At 40.3% G+C, this 19,067-nt stretch overlaps 1 protein-coding gene across 1 annotated transcript in view; it reads left to right on the forward strand.

Annotated features, from left to right (window-relative positions):
* The window catches only part of LOC149466427 (transmembrane channel-like protein 2), a 146,103-nt gene that overhangs the window by 43,294 nt on the left and 83,742 nt on the right, over nucleotides 1-19,067 (forward strand). Inside the window, exons 4-5 of the mRNA XM_089672548.1 lie at nucleotides 4,149-4,230; nucleotides 18,866-18,972. Coding sequence (XP_089528674.1) covers nucleotides 4,149-4,230; nucleotides 18,866-18,972 — 189 coding nt within the window. The remainder of the gene's footprint in view (nucleotides 1-4,148; nucleotides 4,231-18,865; nucleotides 18,973-19,067) is intronic.

The following is a 19,067-nucleotide window of genomic DNA, read 5'->3' on the forward strand; positions in this document are numbered from 1 at the left end:
AAATTGCCATGACCCAGGAGCCACGAGGATCTACCTGGTGCTCCAGATAAGTCAGATAGTCACCAATAAGGGGAAAAACTGTTACCTGAGGGAAGTAGGGCCCTTAGTTAGCAAACTGTAGGTCCAACAAACCGTCCACCAAATAAAACAGCTGAAACAGCACACTACTTAAACAGGAGAAAACTAGACCAACAACTAAGGTGATCACCAAAAAAGGAAATGCTTATGGAGCTAAGTTCCGGAGAGAAAATAGGGGAGAGGAAATGTAAACAAACATACTATCATGCAATGCCATAATCCAAAAGCAAAAAAAACATTTTGGATAACTTTAAAAATGGCATAAGCCTAGCATATCTCAGCGTTGACTTCAGGGAAAGGAAGCTTGGACAGAAAAAAATGACCAGAGAAAAAAACAGTCAACAGCAGAAGGCTAAAGATTGAGATATGGAAATTCCCTCCCCATTTAAGGGATCCCACATGCATGGCCATACATAGCCGGGCACAGTGACGTCATGCGCCGCCTTCTGACAGCGCAGGCATCTTGTGTTGGGATCCCTTAAATGGGAAGGGTGGGTGGCAGCTCTTGGTGTTATGGCGGTGGTGTTGTGTATTCCTAGGCAATCTTGGGACCCTCTGCATGACATGGTGGTGGCGTCTTTGAGAGCCGGAATTCTTGATGTTTCTCAGGTGTTCAAATATTTATGTTCAGCAGTGCAAGACAAATAAATTCTTTAAAAATCATACAATGTGATTTCCTGATTTTTTTTTAAAACTCTGTCTCTCAGAGTGGGAATGCACCTACAATGTGAATTTTTAGACCCCTCCATGATTTCTAAGTGGGAGAACTTGCAAAATCGCAGGGTGTTCAAATACTTCTGTTCCTCACTGTATATATATGTGTCTCTTTACAGACACATGATTGGCTGGGGAACATATGCTATCTGGGAGAGCCATAATTCAAATCAACAGGTTATCCCAGAAAGAATATTATCATACTGTCATTATTAGGGAGCTCACCTAGGGTCATTGATCCATTATATGCAAGTAAGGCCAATATTTCTTTTCTTTTTGCACTTTTTTTTACTACTGGTTGTTTCTTTAATCAGCATCCCAGTGGGAGGCAAAGGAGGCCAGTATGCTCTATAAACCGAATATTGTGTAATTGTCTTCTCCCCCTTTCTGTGTCTTATGTAGAGACCTCTCCATACACATACATATGTGTTTTATTTGGACAAGAACCAGTGGCTCTACCATGTTCAAATAAGTGGGGAGGTTAGTCAGATTTCTATAATTATAGTGGTATTAACCATCGAGGAGGGCCCCATCACACTGCCTTCAACTATTACATACTTCCTATAAGTCAGGTACTGTCATGGGGTATGTGACTTGCCCTTCTAGCTTTGCTGGGATCCCTTCATCGATTGGCCCCTCATGGTTTGGCTGGACGCTCCCTTCCATTGCATGTACTTTAAGGTATTACAATTGTTCTATTACCAATTGGTCTGGCATGTATACATTTAGTAGTGTATATAATGCTTGTTTATCAATATAACTTATATTCTTTTATATAGAAGGCTCCTGAAGAAGCGATGTTATTGCAAAACATGTTGAGCTATCGCATTTACTACTATCAGAGTGCCCTCTCTTAACCTTTGCCGAGTTACGGCATATTTTCTACTGTGGGACCCATTATCAGTACATGAATCTGCACTGATTATACATTGCTGTATGTTACAGGGGTAGCTCATACTCTGTAACAATTTTATAATTGTATGTACTATTTTACGTTTATGTGTGCTTAATAAAGTGATATTCTTTTATGAACCATTGTCGTAGTGCCTATAAAGTCCATAAGGGTCTTTCTTTTTCAGCTTAAGACTAAAGCTGTTCACTCCAAACCCTGGACTTCAGGGAGTTACATGATATTACAGGGTGTTACCTAATCTGACCACCACTTCTCACCCTGGATTGCCATGCCAGGTTGTTAGGGGTGCCCTCTACATTATGTATTTTCACACAGTGTCATCCATTTCCATGGTGCAGGTGAGCTGCCGGCCAGCACCATGGAAACACATTAATATAATCTAAAGCTAATCCAAGGCAGGCGGCACTCATGGCAGCTATGGCGAAGATCAGAAGGTAGGACTCACTTGTGAAAAGGGGGAGGGAAGCTGAGGAATATGATGTGGTAGGATGTGGAAAAAAGAAGATAGTAATCCTGAATCCTTTTTAGGGAGAGGGTGGGGTGGCCAACAACAATGGTATAAAAGGGTAGGCAGAGATGAGGATATATTGAACTGCAAATGGCCATAGAAAAAAAACATGAGGGCCAGAAGAATGAAAAGTCCTCCCAACCAAAGGGGTTTCAAGGGTGTAGTAGCCACGCTGTAAAACTGCCTAACCATTTATTAAATAAAAGATTCTATGAATCATCCAACCTACCCCTGAAAAGAACAGAAATTTCTACAGGGATCAAGGGGTAGAAATCCTAGTTGGGTATAATCATCTGACAAGGAGTAGGAAAAAATAAATAATTTAAGGAGACTTCCGAAGACCACAGCTCAGTCAGAGATTTACAAAAAATCTATCTTCTAGTAATCAGGTCCATTGAAGGCCTTTGGATTTATACTATCCCACTTGGGGCATTACAGGACTTTCCAATGAAGGATGCTTATTTGTAGAGAAATAAACAGTGACACTCATGTGCAGAAACCTCACTGTTGGAAGTGAGTATCATCAGAAGAGGGGATATGAAAAAAGGAACAATATTTACTGTAAGAAAGATAGTGTGGTCATGAATGACACACTCAACATATGGAGCATATGGAGTGGGCTACCTGGTCTATTGCAAGGGGAATTTTCAAATCTTTCTGGAGATGAAGCTCTTGCAGCCTCTAGATTTTGTCCAGTGGAGGCTAATTCAAAAGACTGACCCAGAGAGGGATCCTTCAACTCTGGAAATAGAACTGTCTTCTCAGGAGAACCAGACTCAAGAAGTAGGCATCTGCTTGATATTAAGATGCATATAGATCACTATGAACAGAGCAAGACCTCTATGCGTATTAATTATTAACACATTAGGGCTAATTTTAATACGACAGAAACATAGCTAAACCTGCAAGGTTTCAATAATGCAATGTTAACACCAAGTTATTGAAACCTTATTCAGGTGTTAACGTGGCAAGGAAATATTTCAGATGTTAATAAAGCATAGGCAAATTACGCACATCATGCAAATCACACATTATTTTCTACATTTGAAGAATCACACACTATAGTAGATTTTAGTACTACTGAAAATAACTCACATGTGAAAAAATGCAGTGAACGCTTAAAGTACACTTGTCAAGAGAAAAAAATGGGCAAAAGAAAATGGAAAGCACTGGTTCTCTACTATTGGGTAAAATCAATTTTGCTGCATTTGCACTGAGCAGGCAACTCATATGCACAGAAGTCCTAAACGTCCTGCAGATTCACATCAGAAAAGCTTATTTTTTCATTAAAATAGTACATTAAAAATGTTTTAGGGTAGTGGATTTGCTTCAGGGGTCTGGAAGAGCCCCTTTCATTGGGGAAATAAAAACTAGTATAAGGTGCATTGCTCTGCAGCAGATTATTCCTGTTTTATTGTTTTTGTTTTAGTGGACTATTTTACTATTAATGGACACTTTTGGAGTCCTATCATGGAGTTTGGCATTCTGAATACTTATTTAGAAAGAAATATGGCAGTGCCACAGCTGGTCTCCTAACAATGTTAGTTGCTTTGCTGTGTCTAGTTTCAGTAGTTCTAATCAGTTTTGACGTGGAGCAAGCATGCAGCAAAGGAGAGCTGAAAAAAAATCTGAATTCATTATCTCAACTTGATGACAGTATTGAAGCCAAAGCATCTGCATAACAGCAATTAGTTGGAAGCAATGGCTTGAATTTTTCGAGCAATGTTTAGAAAAGGTGAGGGCACATCTGATGAATATAGAAGTGTGTTTTGAAGTGCTTGGCTTGGTTTCCAAACACTCAAAAACCCATGCAAAATGTTCTTTCCTGAACATAGCCTAAGTGTTAATATTGTTTTTATTCTTACTGTGGATTATGACAAAGTATAAAGCAGAAAAGGAGTGAAAGGTTTGTCATTTATGTTTACTGTCTTTCAGAAATGGATAAAGTTTAAAAGGGATTTTGAAAATTTTAAAACAGCCTGCATACCATGGGAAATGAAGATTAAAGAAGTGGAAAGTATGTAAGATCTTCATATTGTTTAAAAAGCACATTTTATTTACTTTCTGTGTGTCGTCTGTGTTCTCAGTGTCTGGAGACGTGCACCCATTTGTCTTAAATAATCTTTCAAATTTTACTAGCTGTCTAAATTCTTAAATAACAGAAATCCTATATATCAAGTAAGGCCCAAGGGGTATAAGATAGAAAGTGCAGGTCGCATTACAAGATAATACCTGTTCATTAGTGAAACATTAATAAACTAATAAAAACATAGACTTCCATGTATCTAGGCAGTTGATGACAGATAAAGTACAAGTGCTGTAAATAAAAGAAGTGTGAGCTAAGAACACAATAAGCTAACCAAAACTTCTATTTAATGTGGTATAGGAGCAAAGAGTCCCTAATAAGACATGCTACTTTTTTCTATAAAGCAAATGATATTCAGTCTCCAAATTATTTGATCAAAGGGGGTTACGACTTTGTTTCTAGCTAAGGGCAATTGCTCATTAAGCTGGTCTTATAAGTGTCTGGGGCGGAACAGTAGAGTGTGTTAAGCAAAGAAGACATTCTGGGAAAGTGGCATGAAATGTATTGCATGCAAGGTTTTGATTGATGTCTGATATTTCCCGACATGTGTCCTTAATGTTGGGGCAATCTCAGAACTCGTTAGAAGATACCCTCCTCCTCACAGCTGCAAAAATACTAATTTGGTCTATCTGGAAACATGAAGCCAATGAGGCATTAAATACCATACTGTTTCCCCTACAGTGCGGAACATGGATTTTTTGTTGTATTTATAAAGATTGTTTGCCATTGTTGGAGGAGAATTGGTCCCCCATTTTATATTTACCAAGCTAGTGCGGATAATGTACTGTATTTTGAGTTAGCTGAGCAGTGCGATCAAGTTTGTAAATTAAGGAGATATTACCTTTGTCTTGGGGGGAGATTTCCTGTACGGGATTACCTGAGGACAGCTGGGTGAAATAATTTTTGATTTGAAGATAACGGTATCCAGAACTGAATACCGTATTTTCCGGCGTATAAGATGACTGGGCGTATAAGACGACCCCCTACTTTTCCTGTTAAAATATAGGGTTTGAGCTATACTCGCCGTATAAGACTACCCCTCTTCCAACGCACACCAAATAAAAAAACATCAGATTTGATTTCAATATGGTATGCTATTTCAGTATGGTATTCCAATGATGGGACACTATTCCTCCCACTGACACCAATAATGGGACACTATTCCTCCCACTGACACCAATGATGAGGCACTACTCCTCCCACTGACACCAATGATGGGGCACTATTTCATCCACTGACACCAATGATGGGGCACTATTCCTCCCACTGATACCAATGATGGGACACTATTCCTCCCACTGACACCAATGATGGTGCCCCATCATTAGTGTCAGTGTGTGAGGAATAGTGTCCCATCATTAGTGTCAGTGGGAGGAATAGTGCCCTATCATTAGTCAGTGGGAGGAATAGTGCCCCATCATTGGTGTCAGTGGGAAGAATCGTGCCCCATCATTGGTGTCAGTGGGAGGAATAGTGTCCCATCATTAGTATCAGTGGGAGGAATAGTGCTCCATCATTGGTGTCAGTGGGAGGAATAGCACCCCATCATTGGTGTCAGTGGGAGGAATAGTGCCCCATCATTGGTATCAGTGGGGAGAATAGTGCCCCATCATTGGTGTCAGTGGGAGAAATAGTGTCCCATCATTAGTGTCAGTGGGAGGAATAGTGCTCCATCATTGGTGTCAGTGGGAGGAATAGTGTCCCATCATTAGTGTCAGTGGAAGGAATTGCGCCCCATCATTGGTGTCAGTGGCAGGAATTGCGCCCCATCATTGGTGTCAGTGGGAGGAATAGCGCCCCATCATTGGTATCAGTGGCAGAAATTGCGCCCCATCATTGCCGTCAGTGGGAGGAATAGTGCCCCATCATTGGTATCAGTGGCAGGAATTGCGCCCCATCATTGGTGTCAGTGGGAGGAATTGCGCCCCATCATTGGTGTCAGTGGGAGGAATAGTGCACCATCATTGGTGTCAGTGGGGAGGAGGAATAGTGCCCCATCGTTGGTGTCAGTGGGAGGAATAGTGCCTCATCGTTGGTGTCAGTGTGGAGGAGGAATAGTGCCCCATCGTTGGTGTCAGTGGGAGAGGAACAGTGCCTCATCGTTGGTGTCAGTGTGGAGGAGGAATAGTGCCCCATCGTTAGTGTCAGTGGGGGAGAGGAGTGGCTGCTCCTTCTTTTAGTTTGGCCGCTCAGCTCCGCCTCCTCGCCGGTGATTGGTCGCCTGTGTGCCTTTCCAGTGCTGGCGCCCAATCACCGGTGAGGAGGCGGAGTCGAGCGACCATCGAGCGTCTGAACTGAAAGAAGGAGCAGCCGCGCTTCCTGGACCGGATCGTCGTGGGACCGGGACCGGAGCCAGGTAAGGTACAGCAGCCCCTCTGCCCACCCCTGTACTTAGTGTCCGTTGGAGGAGGAGGAGGGGAAGCGGCGCCGCCCCTCGAAAAAGTGCCGCCCTGACACCAGCTCACCGTATACCGGCGTATAAGACGACCCCCGACTTTTCAGAAGATTTTCATGGGTTGAAAAGTGGTCTTATACGCCGGAAAATACGGTAGTTAAATTTTAGTGGCACAAACGGGACAAATCTGACAGCCATCCAGAAGTTCTTTGTTATGGAACAGGGATCTTTCTTTGAAAGTCCATATTAGTACATTTATTTATTTCAGGTCCTTATATAGTGCCATCAATTTATGCAGAGCTTTACATATATATTGTACATTCACATCATTCCCTAACCCTCAAGGGGTGTACAATCTAAGGTCCCTAACTTACATTCATCCATACACATACTAGAACCGATTTAGACAGAATGCAATTAACCTACCAGCATGTCTTTGGAGTGTGGGTGGAAACTGGAGTACCCAGAGGAAACCCATGCAGGCAGAGGGAGAGTATGCAAACTCCAGGCAGGGATTTGAACATACAACACTAGTACTGCCAGGCAGAAGTGCTAACCATTTAGCCACTGTGCTGCCCCATAAAGTATCTGTGCTTCATATGCATAGTTTTAATTTCAGGATGATGTATAGTGTTTCCGTTTTTTTTATTTTTTTTATTATGTTCCAGTTAAAACATAATTATTAAATAAGCATGGTAATAATGAGATATTGCATGTAAAATGTTCATACTCATTATTTAAAGGTGACCTTGCAGTAAAAATGCAAGGTTCCCCCTTTTTTTTTTTAAATATCTTAAATTGTATTTTGCCCTCAGAGGAAGAAATTGTTGGGTGTTAGCATTACAGTTCTCCTCCATTGCTTCTTATATTTCACCTATCGGTTGCCCCCCCAGATAGACGTATCCCTCACCTACTTGGTGGTCTTATTTGGATTGTCTCTTACATCGATTTTTGTTGAAAGAGTTTGTGCATTCCTAACCCCTCTTGACAATTCCCTTTTTTTTTTTGTAATTCTCTACTGGACCCCCACAGTTCATACTTTCTAATAATAGAATATTGCTATTCTTAAGGGTCTATAACTTATAACTTTTTTCTGTAACTTTTTCTTTTCCCTTTTCGCTTCGACCCCACCCCTTACTAGAGGGCCCATCCTCTCCTCTAGTTGAGCTTTGAAAGACTTTGCTGTGTTCTGCACGGCCTGACCTGGTACATACGGTTGCTACGTTAATTATGTCATCTATCCAGTTTACCTCATATAATGTATGTGGTTTGAATGCCCCGGAAAAGCGTTCCAAATTGAAGTCAGAAATTAGGTGCTGTAAGGCTCAGTTGGTGTTTCTGCAAAAGACACATTTTCACTTGAATAAGATCCCTACTTTGCATTTCTCTAGGTTCCCCTTTACATATCACAGCGCTTCCCCAAATTCTAAATCCAAAGGTGTTCAATCTTTATTTTGAACCAACTTCCCTGGAGGGAGACTGATGTTTTTTCGAACAATGAGGGGCGCTGTTTGTGAAGGGGACTATATTTGAGCATAAAATCACCCTGGCCAAGCTATATCTAGCAAATTATAATTAAATTATCTTTCTAGAAAGTTTTCTAGAACTTATGGCCCAGCATAGGGAGGGCACTCTCATTATTGGAGGTAACTTGAATCTAGCTCTTGACCCTCTACTTGACACGTGCAGGGGTGCCTCACATCTGTCATATTCAGCTTTGAGAAGAGTGAAAAAATGTCTCCATTCTTACCTACTGATAGATTCATGGTGGACTACACATCCTCAAGACTGAGATTATTCTTACTTTTCCAGACCTCACAATACATATTCTCAGATAGATTATATTTTGATAGACCAACAAGCTCTCCCCCTGTTAGAATCTTCTACTTCTGGCTCTTTCTCCATTGCATGGCTCTATACACTGCATATTAAGTATTGGCCCACAGATACCGAAATGCTGGAATTGGCAATTGAATGAATGACTAGTTCAAGACTTTCAGGCCAAGGTTCAACAAGACTTGATGATATCTTTTGATACAACTTTAACTGAGGATGTCTCCCCTCTTATATACTCGGAGGCACATAAGTATTTCATTCATGGCACTTTAATTAAGTTAGGTACTCAAAGGAAAAAAGCTGTTTCCACCCAATTCGATTCTCTAGTCTCTCAAATTCAGCATTAGAGAGGGTGCATAAACAATCTTTGGCCCAAAAAGTGCAAGATAAACTGTTTTCACTCAGAACAAAACTTAATGATCTTTTTACAAATTGGGCAAAGGCGAAGTTACTTAGATGTAAGTGTGCATTCTATGAATATGGTAACAAACCAGGTAAACTGTTATCAAGGGCCCTCCAAGATGTTTGGACCAGAAACTATATACCACAAATTAGAAGTAAGAATGGTACTGTGGTTAAGGACTCTCCTCCTATAGCTGCGTTTTTTTAGTCTTGTTATATGGATCTGTATAAGCTTCACTCTGATATTGTGAGGCCTCACTCTCAAAATCAGACCCTAATTTACCACCTTTTACAGGACTCAGGTATGCCTCACCTACCCAAGGAAGTGACCCAAGACCTAGATCCTTCACTTTCCACAGATGAATTGGATTTAGCCCTTAAAGCAATAGTAATTTCATTTTTTTTGTTTGTAAAATAACAAACCTGTCTATACTTACCTGCTCTGTGTAGTGGTTTTGCACAGAGCAGCCTGGACCCTTTTCTTCTCGGGTCCCCCACAAGTTCTCCTGCCTCCTCCTTTCTGTCGGGTGCTTCCACAGCAAGCAGCTTGCTATGGGTGCACCCGCTGCTCCATGTGTCCATTCACACATGATGCAGTGGCTCCTCATTGGCTGACTGGCTGTGATTGACATCAGCTGGAACCAATGGCTCCTGCTTGCTGTCTCAACCAATAAGGAGGCAGAGACCCAGGACAGCAGAGGCTGTCGTGCTCTTCGCTGGATCTTAATGGGGCTCAGGTAAGTATTGAGAGGGCTGGGGGCACTGCTGCACTCAGAAGGTTTTTTACCTTCATGCATAGAATGCATAAAGGTAAAAAATTGTTGAGTCTTTACAACCACTTTAAGGCTATGAGTACTGTGAGAGGCACCAGGCCCTGAAGGATTCACCTTTGCATATTATAAATCTTTTCAGACTATTTTAGGCCCAAAATTCATAGAGGCTTTTAATTCTATTGTAAGAGGACAAGTCATACCACGAGATACCCTCCATGCTGTGATTACTGTTATACCCAAAGAAGTCAAATACCCTCAGCAGTACCAGAGTTATAGGCCCATATCCCTTCTAAACGTAGATTTAAAAATGTTTACACAAATTTTGGCCAGGCGACTTTTGCCCTATATCCCCTCTCTTATACATCCTTATCAGTCTGGATTTACACCTGAATGAGAGGCGAGAAACAACACTCAAAGAGTGCTAAGTGCTTTATATCAGACCCAAGAGAAAAACATTTATTTTATTCTCTTATCCGCTGATGTGAAAAAAGCCTTTTATAGAGTGAGCTGACAGTTCATTTTATCCTCCTTGGCCCATATTGACTTAGGGATGAACATGTTGGCATGAGTCAGGGCCTTATACTCACATCTGACCATGTCTGTGAGAACCAATGAATCTGTTGCAGCCCCTTTTTTGATAAGTAACAAAACCTAACAAGGCTGTCCTTTGTCCTCCCTTATTTTTATACTCTCTCTTGAACCGTTTTTACAGACTATTAGGCGGCATCCAGTAATTGCAGGCCTTAATATTTCTAAGTATGCTCATAAGGTCGCAGCATATGCAGATGATCTGATTTTTTTTCTTTCGTCCCCTCAAACTTCCCTTTTGTTCTTGTTACAAGAACTGGAGATTTACGGGCACTTTCTAATTACAAAAGTAACGTCTCAAAATCAGAAGCCCTTAATATTATGTTATCCCCTCAACAATTACAGAGATTACAACAATTTACTTTTAAGTGGCCTTCTTCACATACTGTATTAAATATTTAGGCATGCTGATTCCCACAAACCTAAAACACATTTTTTTAATTGAATTTTCGCCCATTGGCTAAAAAGATTAAAGCAGATCTTCAAAACTGGAATAAAGTAGCCCTTACATGGTTCGGGTGAAATAGTTTCCTGAGAATGAATATTCTACCACTGCCCCTTTTCTTACTACAAACTCTACAGGTGTCTTTACCGCAGGGTAATCTAAGCATCCAATTTCAGAACTACCTTTGGGGAGGAAAGAGGGCAAGAATCAGCAGAGAAATTTTAACTTTTCTCAAATCAAGGGGTGGCAATGGGTTTCCAGACCCTATTAAATATTATGCCACTGGCTATTTAAGAAGAGCGATTGTTTGGTGCACCAAGAAGACTACCAAACCATGGTTAGAACTAGAACAGGCTGCAATTACTGCCCCCTTGGAAGGCATTATCTGGGCGTATCCTGCCTCCTCTATGAGCAGACATATTACAACCCACCAGCTTGTTAGGACCACCTTTCATACTGTTAAATCAATTCTCAAGACAACATCTATTCTGCTTCTGCCGATTCTCAATTCAAATTTATTACCACACAGTTCTACTGATGCACAATTCTGCAATCCCTATGCCAGAGGACTATTGCGACTATGGCATCTTTTAGAGATGAGCGAATCAAACCAGGCGAAGTGGAATTCGTTTCGAATTTCAGGAAAAATTCGATTCGCGGCGAATCCGAATATTAGCATACTTCGGGTGCGCGAATCAGATTTTTCCCGATCAGCCGGCAAAAGTGTCCCTGCAGAGAGCTCCGCTATTTCTGACAGTTCTCTGACAGTTCCTTCACATGTACAGCGGTTGAAACATTGTATCTATTTGTTTCCATTTAGGATACAGATGTTTTTATTCGGAAATAGATACAATGTTTCAACCGCTGTAAATGTGAAGGAACTGTCAGAGAACTGTCAGAAATAGCGGAGCTCTCTGCAGATACACTTTTTGCTGTACTGGAATACTTCTTCTTTTCATTCTTCTTTTCATTCTTCTCATTCTTCTTTTCATTCTTCTTCTCATTCTTCTTTTCATTCTTCTTCTTCTTTTCATTCTTCTTTTCATTCTTCTCATTCTTCTTTTCTTCTTCATGAAAAGAAGAATGAGAAGAAGAATGAAAAGAAGAATGAGAAGAATGAAAAGAAGAATGAAAAGAAGAAGAAGAATGAAAAGAAGAATGAGAAGAAGAATGAAAAGAAGAATGAGAAGAAGAATGAGAAGAATGAAAAGAAGAATGAGAAGAATGAAAAGAAGAATGAGAAGAATGAAAAGAAGAATGAAAAGAAGAAGAAGAAGAATGAAAAGAAGAAGAAGAATGAAAAGAAGAAGAAGAAGAATCTTTTCATTCTTCTCATTCTTCTTTTCATTCTTCTTCTTCTTCTTCTTTTCATTCTTCTTCTTCTTTTCATTCTTCTTTTCATTCTTCTTCTTCTTCTTTTCATTCTTCTTCTTCTTTTCATTCTTCTTTTCATTCTTCTTCTTCTTCTTTTCATTCTTCTCATTCTTCTTTTCATTCTTCTCTTCTTCTTTTCATTCTTCTTCTTCTTCTTTTCATTCTTCTTTTCATTCTTCTTCTTTTTCTTTTCATTCTTCTTCTTCTTCTTTTCATTCTTCTTCTTCTTTTCATTCTTCTTTTCATTCTTCTTCTTCTTCTTTTCATTCTTCTTCTTCTTTTCATTCTTCTTTTCATTCTTCTTCTTCTTTTCATTCTTCTTCTTCTTCTTTTCATTCTTCTTTTCCTTCTTCTCATTCTTCTTTTCATTCTTCTTTTCATTCTTCTTCTCATTCTTCTTTTCATTCTTCTTCTTCTACTTTTCATTCTTCTTTTCATTCTTCTCATTCTTCTTTTCTTCTTCATGAAAAGAAGAATGAGAAGAAGAATGAAAAGAAGAATGAAAAGAAGAATGAGAAGAATGAAAAGAAGAATGAAAAGAAGAAGAAGAATGAAAAGAAGAATGAAAAGAAGAATGAGAAGAATGAAAAGAAGAATGAAAAGAAGAAGAAGAAGAATGAAAAGAAGAAGAAGAAGAAGAATGAAAAGAAGAATGAAAAGAAGAAGAATGAAAAGAAGAATGAGAAGAAGAATGAAAAGAAGAATGAAAAGAAGAATGAGAAGAATGAAAAGAAGAATGAAAAGAAGAATGAGAAGAAGAATGAAAAGAAGAATGAGAAGAATGAAAAGAAGAATGAGAAGAATGAAAAGAAGAATGAAAAGAAGAAGAAGAAGAATGAAAAGAAGAATGAAAAGAAGAATGAAAAGAAGAAGAAGAAGAATCTTTTCATTCTTCTCATTCTTCTTTTCATTCTTCTTCTTCTTTTCATTCTTCTTCTTCTTTTCATTCTTCTCTTCATTCTTCTTCTTCTTCTTTTCATTCTTCTTCTTCTTCTGAGGATGAGGATGAAGAAGAAGAAGTAGGATGAAAATAAGAAGAATTCCAAGCCGGCAAAAAGTGTATCTGCAGAGCTCCTCTATTTCTGACAGTTCTCTGACATTCACATTTACAGCGGTTGAAACATTGTATCTATTTGTTTCCATAAATGGAAACAAATAGATACAATGTTTCAACCGCTGTAAATGTGAATGTCAGAGAACTGTCAGAAATAGCGGAGCTCTGCAGATACACTTAGCGGAGCTCTGCAGATACACTTTTTGCCGGCTTGGAATTCTTCTTATTTTCATCCTACTTCTTCTTCTTCTTCATCCTCATCCTCAGAAGAAGAAGATGAGGATGAGGATGAAGAAGAAGAAGAAGAAGAAGTAGGATGAAAATAAGAAGAATTCCAAGCCGGCAAAAAGTGTATCTGCAGAGCTCCGCTAAGTGTATCTGCAGAGCTCCGCTATTTCTGACAGTTCTCTGACATTCACTCCATACAGCGGTTGAAACATTGTATCTATTTGTTTCCATTTATGGAAACAAATAGATACAATGTTTCAACCACTGTATGGAGTGAATGTCAGAGAACTGTCAGAAATAGGCTATTTCTGACAGTTCTCTGACATTCACTCCATACAGCGGTTGAAACATTGTTTTAATTTCCTACAGGTTTTTTTTTAACTTCTTCTTCTTCTTCTTCATCCTCATCCTCAGAAGAAGAAGAAGAGGATGAGGATGAGGATGAGGATGAAGAAGAAGAAGAAGTAGGATGAAAATAAGAAGAATTCCAAGCCGGCAAAAAGTGTATCTGCAGAGCTCCGCTAAGTGTATCTGCAGAGCTCCGCTATTTCTGACAGTTCTCTGACATTCACTCCATACACCGGTTGAAACATTGTATCTATTTGTTTCCATAAATGGAAACAAATAGATACAATGTTTCAACCGCTGTATGGAGTGAATGTCAGAGAACTGTCAGAAATAGGCTATTTCTGACAGTTTTCTGACATTCGCTCCATACAGCGGTTGAAACATTGTATCTATTTGTTTCCATAAATGGAATCCCTGCTGGATTGGACTGTCTCTTAGCTGGACTTGGCTGTCTCTTAGCTGGGACTGTCTCTTAGCTGGATTGGGCTGTCTCTTAGCTGGACTGGGCTGTCTCTTAGCTGGGACTGTCTCTTAGCTGGATTGGGCTATCTCTTAGCTGGACTGGGCTGTCTCTTAACTGGGACTGTATCTTAGCTGGATTGGGCTGCCTCTTAGCTGGATTGGATTGTCTCTTAGCTTGATTGGACTGTCTTTTAGCTGGGACTGTCTCTTAGCTGGATTGGACTGTCTCTTAGCTGGATTGGGCTGTCTGTTAGCTGGATATATGGGGATGACTCTTTACTGGATATTTGGGAATGGCTCTTTGCTGGATATTAGGGGTAAGTCTCTTTGCTGGATATATGGGGGATGTCGCCTTGCTGGATATATGGGGCATGTCTCCTTGCAGGATATATGGCGCATGTCTCCTTGCAGGATATATGGCGCATGTCTCCTTGCAGGATATATGGGGCATATCTTTTTGCTGGATATATGGGGGATGTCTCTTTGCTGGATATATGAGCGATGTCTCTTTGCTAAATATACGGGGCATGCCTCTTTGCTGGATATATGGGGCATGTCTCTTTGCTAAATATATGTGGCATATCTCTTTGCCGCATATATAGGGGATGTCTGTTTGGTAAATATATGGGGCATGTCTCTTTGCTGAATATATGGGGGATGTCTCTTTGCTGGATATATGGGGCATGTCTCTTTTCTAGATATGTGGGGAATGTGCTGGATATACTGTATGGATATACGGTGCCATGGTAGATTCATCTGCCCTTAGTGAAAATGGCCACCATGAGAAGAATGGGGAAGAAAAGAAAAATAAAGAATACTAAGAATAAAAAGCCTCCAATTATCTTTAAATGATAAGTTCAACTTTCCACAAAATATAATAAATGCCCTTTTTATTGCAGATAAAACAAGTGCATTTATTATTTTTTGTGTTAGGAACCTGTAAAACATTGCTCCAGTGATCAGCAGATCGCTGATGCCATGCAGGTCTACTGCAGACTGTTAACATCCCGTATGAGCAAGCAGATACTTCTGACAGGAAGAATCAATGGACTACCACAGCGCTCACGGTGCCATGGTAGTTAATTGAGGACTACAAGCCGACAGCTGCTAAGGCTAAATGAATGAAGCGACCGTGTGAACGGAGCCCCACGTAGCCACGCTGTTTTTGATAAGTGACAGCTAGTACAGGGAACTTCTCCCCATACTTCTGTCACAGGTAGAGGGGGGTGGTGGCTGTAGGATTGGGAGCATGTTACATGTTCCACCCTAAAAACAGGTGGAACATGTAACATTTCCCAAAGGTGAACTTACCCATTAAGTATCTGTTTTTAGATCACCATCACTAAAATTTCTATAGGTACATTTGTTGTCATTTTTATGATAAAAGTGAAATTATTTAATAAATCTCCTCTATAATAAATAGTTGCTTTGAAGTTAAAAAAAAACCTGTAGGAAATTAAAATATTAAACATACAGTACTTACCTACTTCTGGCTTCCACCTGTGTTGGATAGGCAAGGGTGACATCATTATCCTTCCAGCAAGATCTGAGGGAACACTGAGTACCGTAGATCTCTTATATGCTGATGCACTGGGCAGGGGTGTTTTTTGTGAAATTTGCAAACTTTGGGGATCTTGCTGAAAGGATAGGGATGTCACCTTGTGCTGTACAAAAGTTGGGGAAAAGATAAGTAATTGCATATCTAACAGGTATTATTTTCCATCTTTAAAGCAGCTATTCATGATGGGGGAGTCCAGGGGCGGACTGACAACTCATGGGGCCCCCGGGCAATATGGGATCATGGGGCCCCTGTGTCCTTGCCCAAACTCAAAAAAGCCTATGACAATGGTACCAGGGGCATCTCATGGGGCCCCCTACTGACCCCGGGCCCTCGGGCAGTGCCGGAGTTTCCAAATGGTCAGTCCGCCCCTGGGGGAGCCCCCCCCATACATTACATGGACCTCATATTCTAATGCAGGGTATGCTTTAAAACCAGCAGATGGCATTCTATAACCCTTAAAGTAAAATAAGTCTGTATATGCAGTAAGTCATGCTTGTTATACTCACTGTGGAGTCTAAAGGGTTAATCATCTGCTTTTTGTAAAAAGGATGTTTGATCATGTTTTCTTTGATCCTCCCCTTCTCCTATTGTCCCCAATCCATCTTCTGATAGAACAGAGTGTTAGGGGCAAGCTCAGTATGGTGTGTATTGCTAGAGAGTTTTTTCTTTTCTTTGGAGAGAGTATGTGATCAGCACAGGGCCAATCAGCGCTGTCCAGACAGAGGGTCAGGGGTTATGTAGCCACAGCAGGACAAACAGGGGAGAATGAAAACTCCTCCTACAAGCTTTAACCAGTGCTCTGCTGGATACTAATAGAAGTCACAAGACTGCACTAACTGCTGATGAGAAAAGGTATTTAGCAGTTTAGATTTACTAAAATAATTGATTAATGTTGATTGCAGAGCTTAATAGAAAGCTCATATTTCACACACAGCTGAACGAGCAGAAGATATAACTGTTTCAACGGAGAGTTGGAGTTTCAACATGGTCCAGCATCAGAAACAAGCTGTAACAACTAACAATGTAACCTAAAGGTTGCTAAAATTTAAAGTGGCAGCCCAGTGTATTACATCCTTCATGTTAACCTGAAGAATATGAAAATGGCTCACTTAATTTAAGTAATTCTAAAGTTTAGTAAGTCTTTCCAGGGTGGCTCTCCTGCAGGCACCAAACTGCAAAGGTGGTCGTTGTCTCAGCAACTTAAGATGTTCTGTTAAGTTGTCTTAGGGCAAATATTTTCAGAAAGATTGTTCATCCCTTGAAATCATATATTTTAATGGCTAGAATATGCCGCAGAAATTCAAGTATGTCTGTTATTAGTTCCTTTTTGGTTGGCTCGCCTATTTTTTTGACAGATTTTGAAGCTTACTACCAACTATTTAATGTCTATAGATATTCCAGATCAACACATGATTCTCACAATGGCTTTAGCATTTCAGAGCCACATCATTCTTTTACCTGTTTTAAGCAGCTAACCGACAACTGAAAGAAGCTGAAGACAGAATAGTTTATGAATAATGTTAATAATCAGCATCCTATGCAAGCAAACCCGAGGATGCGTAGCATTGTTGGGTCCTTCTCCTTACTAAATTCAACAACCCATCCTCCTTGATCTTCATAGTCCTAAAGTATTCTGTCTGCATATTTTAGACCAGCACCAAACCAGTGGAGCTGGTGGTGGGGAGCGTATCTCTACAAAGAAGGCGGTGGTGGGTGGGATGTTCTGGAAAGAATATTGCAGAAAGTTCTAGAAAGTATCTCTATAGGGAAGGAAGTGGTGGATAAGCAAGAGATGTCTCTCTACAGGGAATGTGGTGCAAGGTGAGTAGAGATTTATTTCTACGGGGAAGATGATGGTGGATAAATAGGAGATATATCTCTACAGGGAAGGCAAGTTGTGGGTGGGCAGGGAAGACGGTGATAGTTGGACAGGAGGGTGGGCATGTGTGTGATGGGTGGGAAGGAAATTTATCTATTCAGGGAAATCTCTACAGAGAAAGCAGTGGTAGGTGGGCAAGAGATGTGGCCAGGTGCATAAAAGCATTTCCAGGTAGGGAATGACGGGTGGTGGGCAAGCACAGTAGTCATCATGGGTGTGGCTCTGGAGTCCACTTTTTGTGTGCCCCAGGAGACCCTGTAGACAGTAGTCTTTATTTCTCTATTCCATTGATCTCTGGAAGTTACCTGTAATGTGAGTTTCTCCTGAAAAATGTCTTTAACAAATTCAAAAGCATGGATGCAGTCTCTGTCCATCTCCTGCAGTATGTCTGCACTCTCTGACCATCTCTTGCAAAAGTTCAAAAGTCCTACAATGTTGTAAAATGTTTTAGAAAGAATATTGGGGAGCATTCTAGAAAGTTCTGGAAAGAATACTGTGGAGAATTCTAGACTGTTACATAAAGTTCAAGAAAGTATATTGTACAAAGTTCAAGAACGTTCTGGAAAGAAGATTAAGGAAAGTTCTAGAATGTTCCAGAATCTTCCAGGGAGTTCTAGAACATTTCTAGAATGTTCTTTAAACATTTAGCAGAAAGTTCTGGAATGTTCTAGAGAGTTATGGAAATAGTATTTCAGATTTGTGTTAGGAGGGGGATGTGGGGGGGAGAGCTGAAGTTTTGGATTTCTTCTGTGAGGGGTGATTTTTCCTAGGAGGGGTGATTTTTTTTTTGTGGGTGGGGTGAATTGTACTGGGAGAGGGGATTTATACTGGGAGAGGGGGGGATTTTTGTATTTTTGTATAGGGGGAAATTTGGTTTGCAGATAGAATTTATTCTTAGGGGAGGTGAGTGTGCAGATTAGTGCAGGATTTTGGGGGTGGGAAGGAGGAGATTTTTGCTGAGACGTGATGCTCATACATCAAGGGTAAAAGGGGGTGCAGTTTGTCATCGTTGCCCTGGACACTAGATGACTTTGTCCTGGCACTGCTAGTGACATGCGCTCTGTGAAAAGGTGCAGATTCAGTAAAAGGTTGCATAACATTCCACTCAATCAAGAAAAGTCAGCATACGCAATATTCTGTAAATGAGAGGATTGTGCATGGGCTGTTTCTTCACTTTGTATTTCATAGTAAAAGAACAATTGTAATTCTCTTCTGTTTCAGGTCACTTTGGATCATCTGTTGCCTCCTATTTTATATTCTTAAGATGGATGTATGGTGTGAATCTAGTTCTCTTTGGCCTAATAATTGGACTTGTTGTAATTCCAGAGGTAGGTAATATTTCTAATACTATTAGAGCCATTGGCTGCTGCAGCTGTCAATCAAAGTCAGTGAGACAATGAGGAGAGAGTAGGGGGTGAGGCCA

This window comes from Staurois parvus, unplaced genomic scaffold, assembly GCF_062004578.1.
Source record: "Staurois parvus isolate SC_StPar_1 unplaced genomic scaffold, SC_StPar_1.0 ptg000130l, whole genome shotgun sequence".
Classification (NCBI taxonomy): Eukaryota; Metazoa; Chordata; class Amphibia; order Anura; family Ranidae; genus Staurois; species Staurois parvus.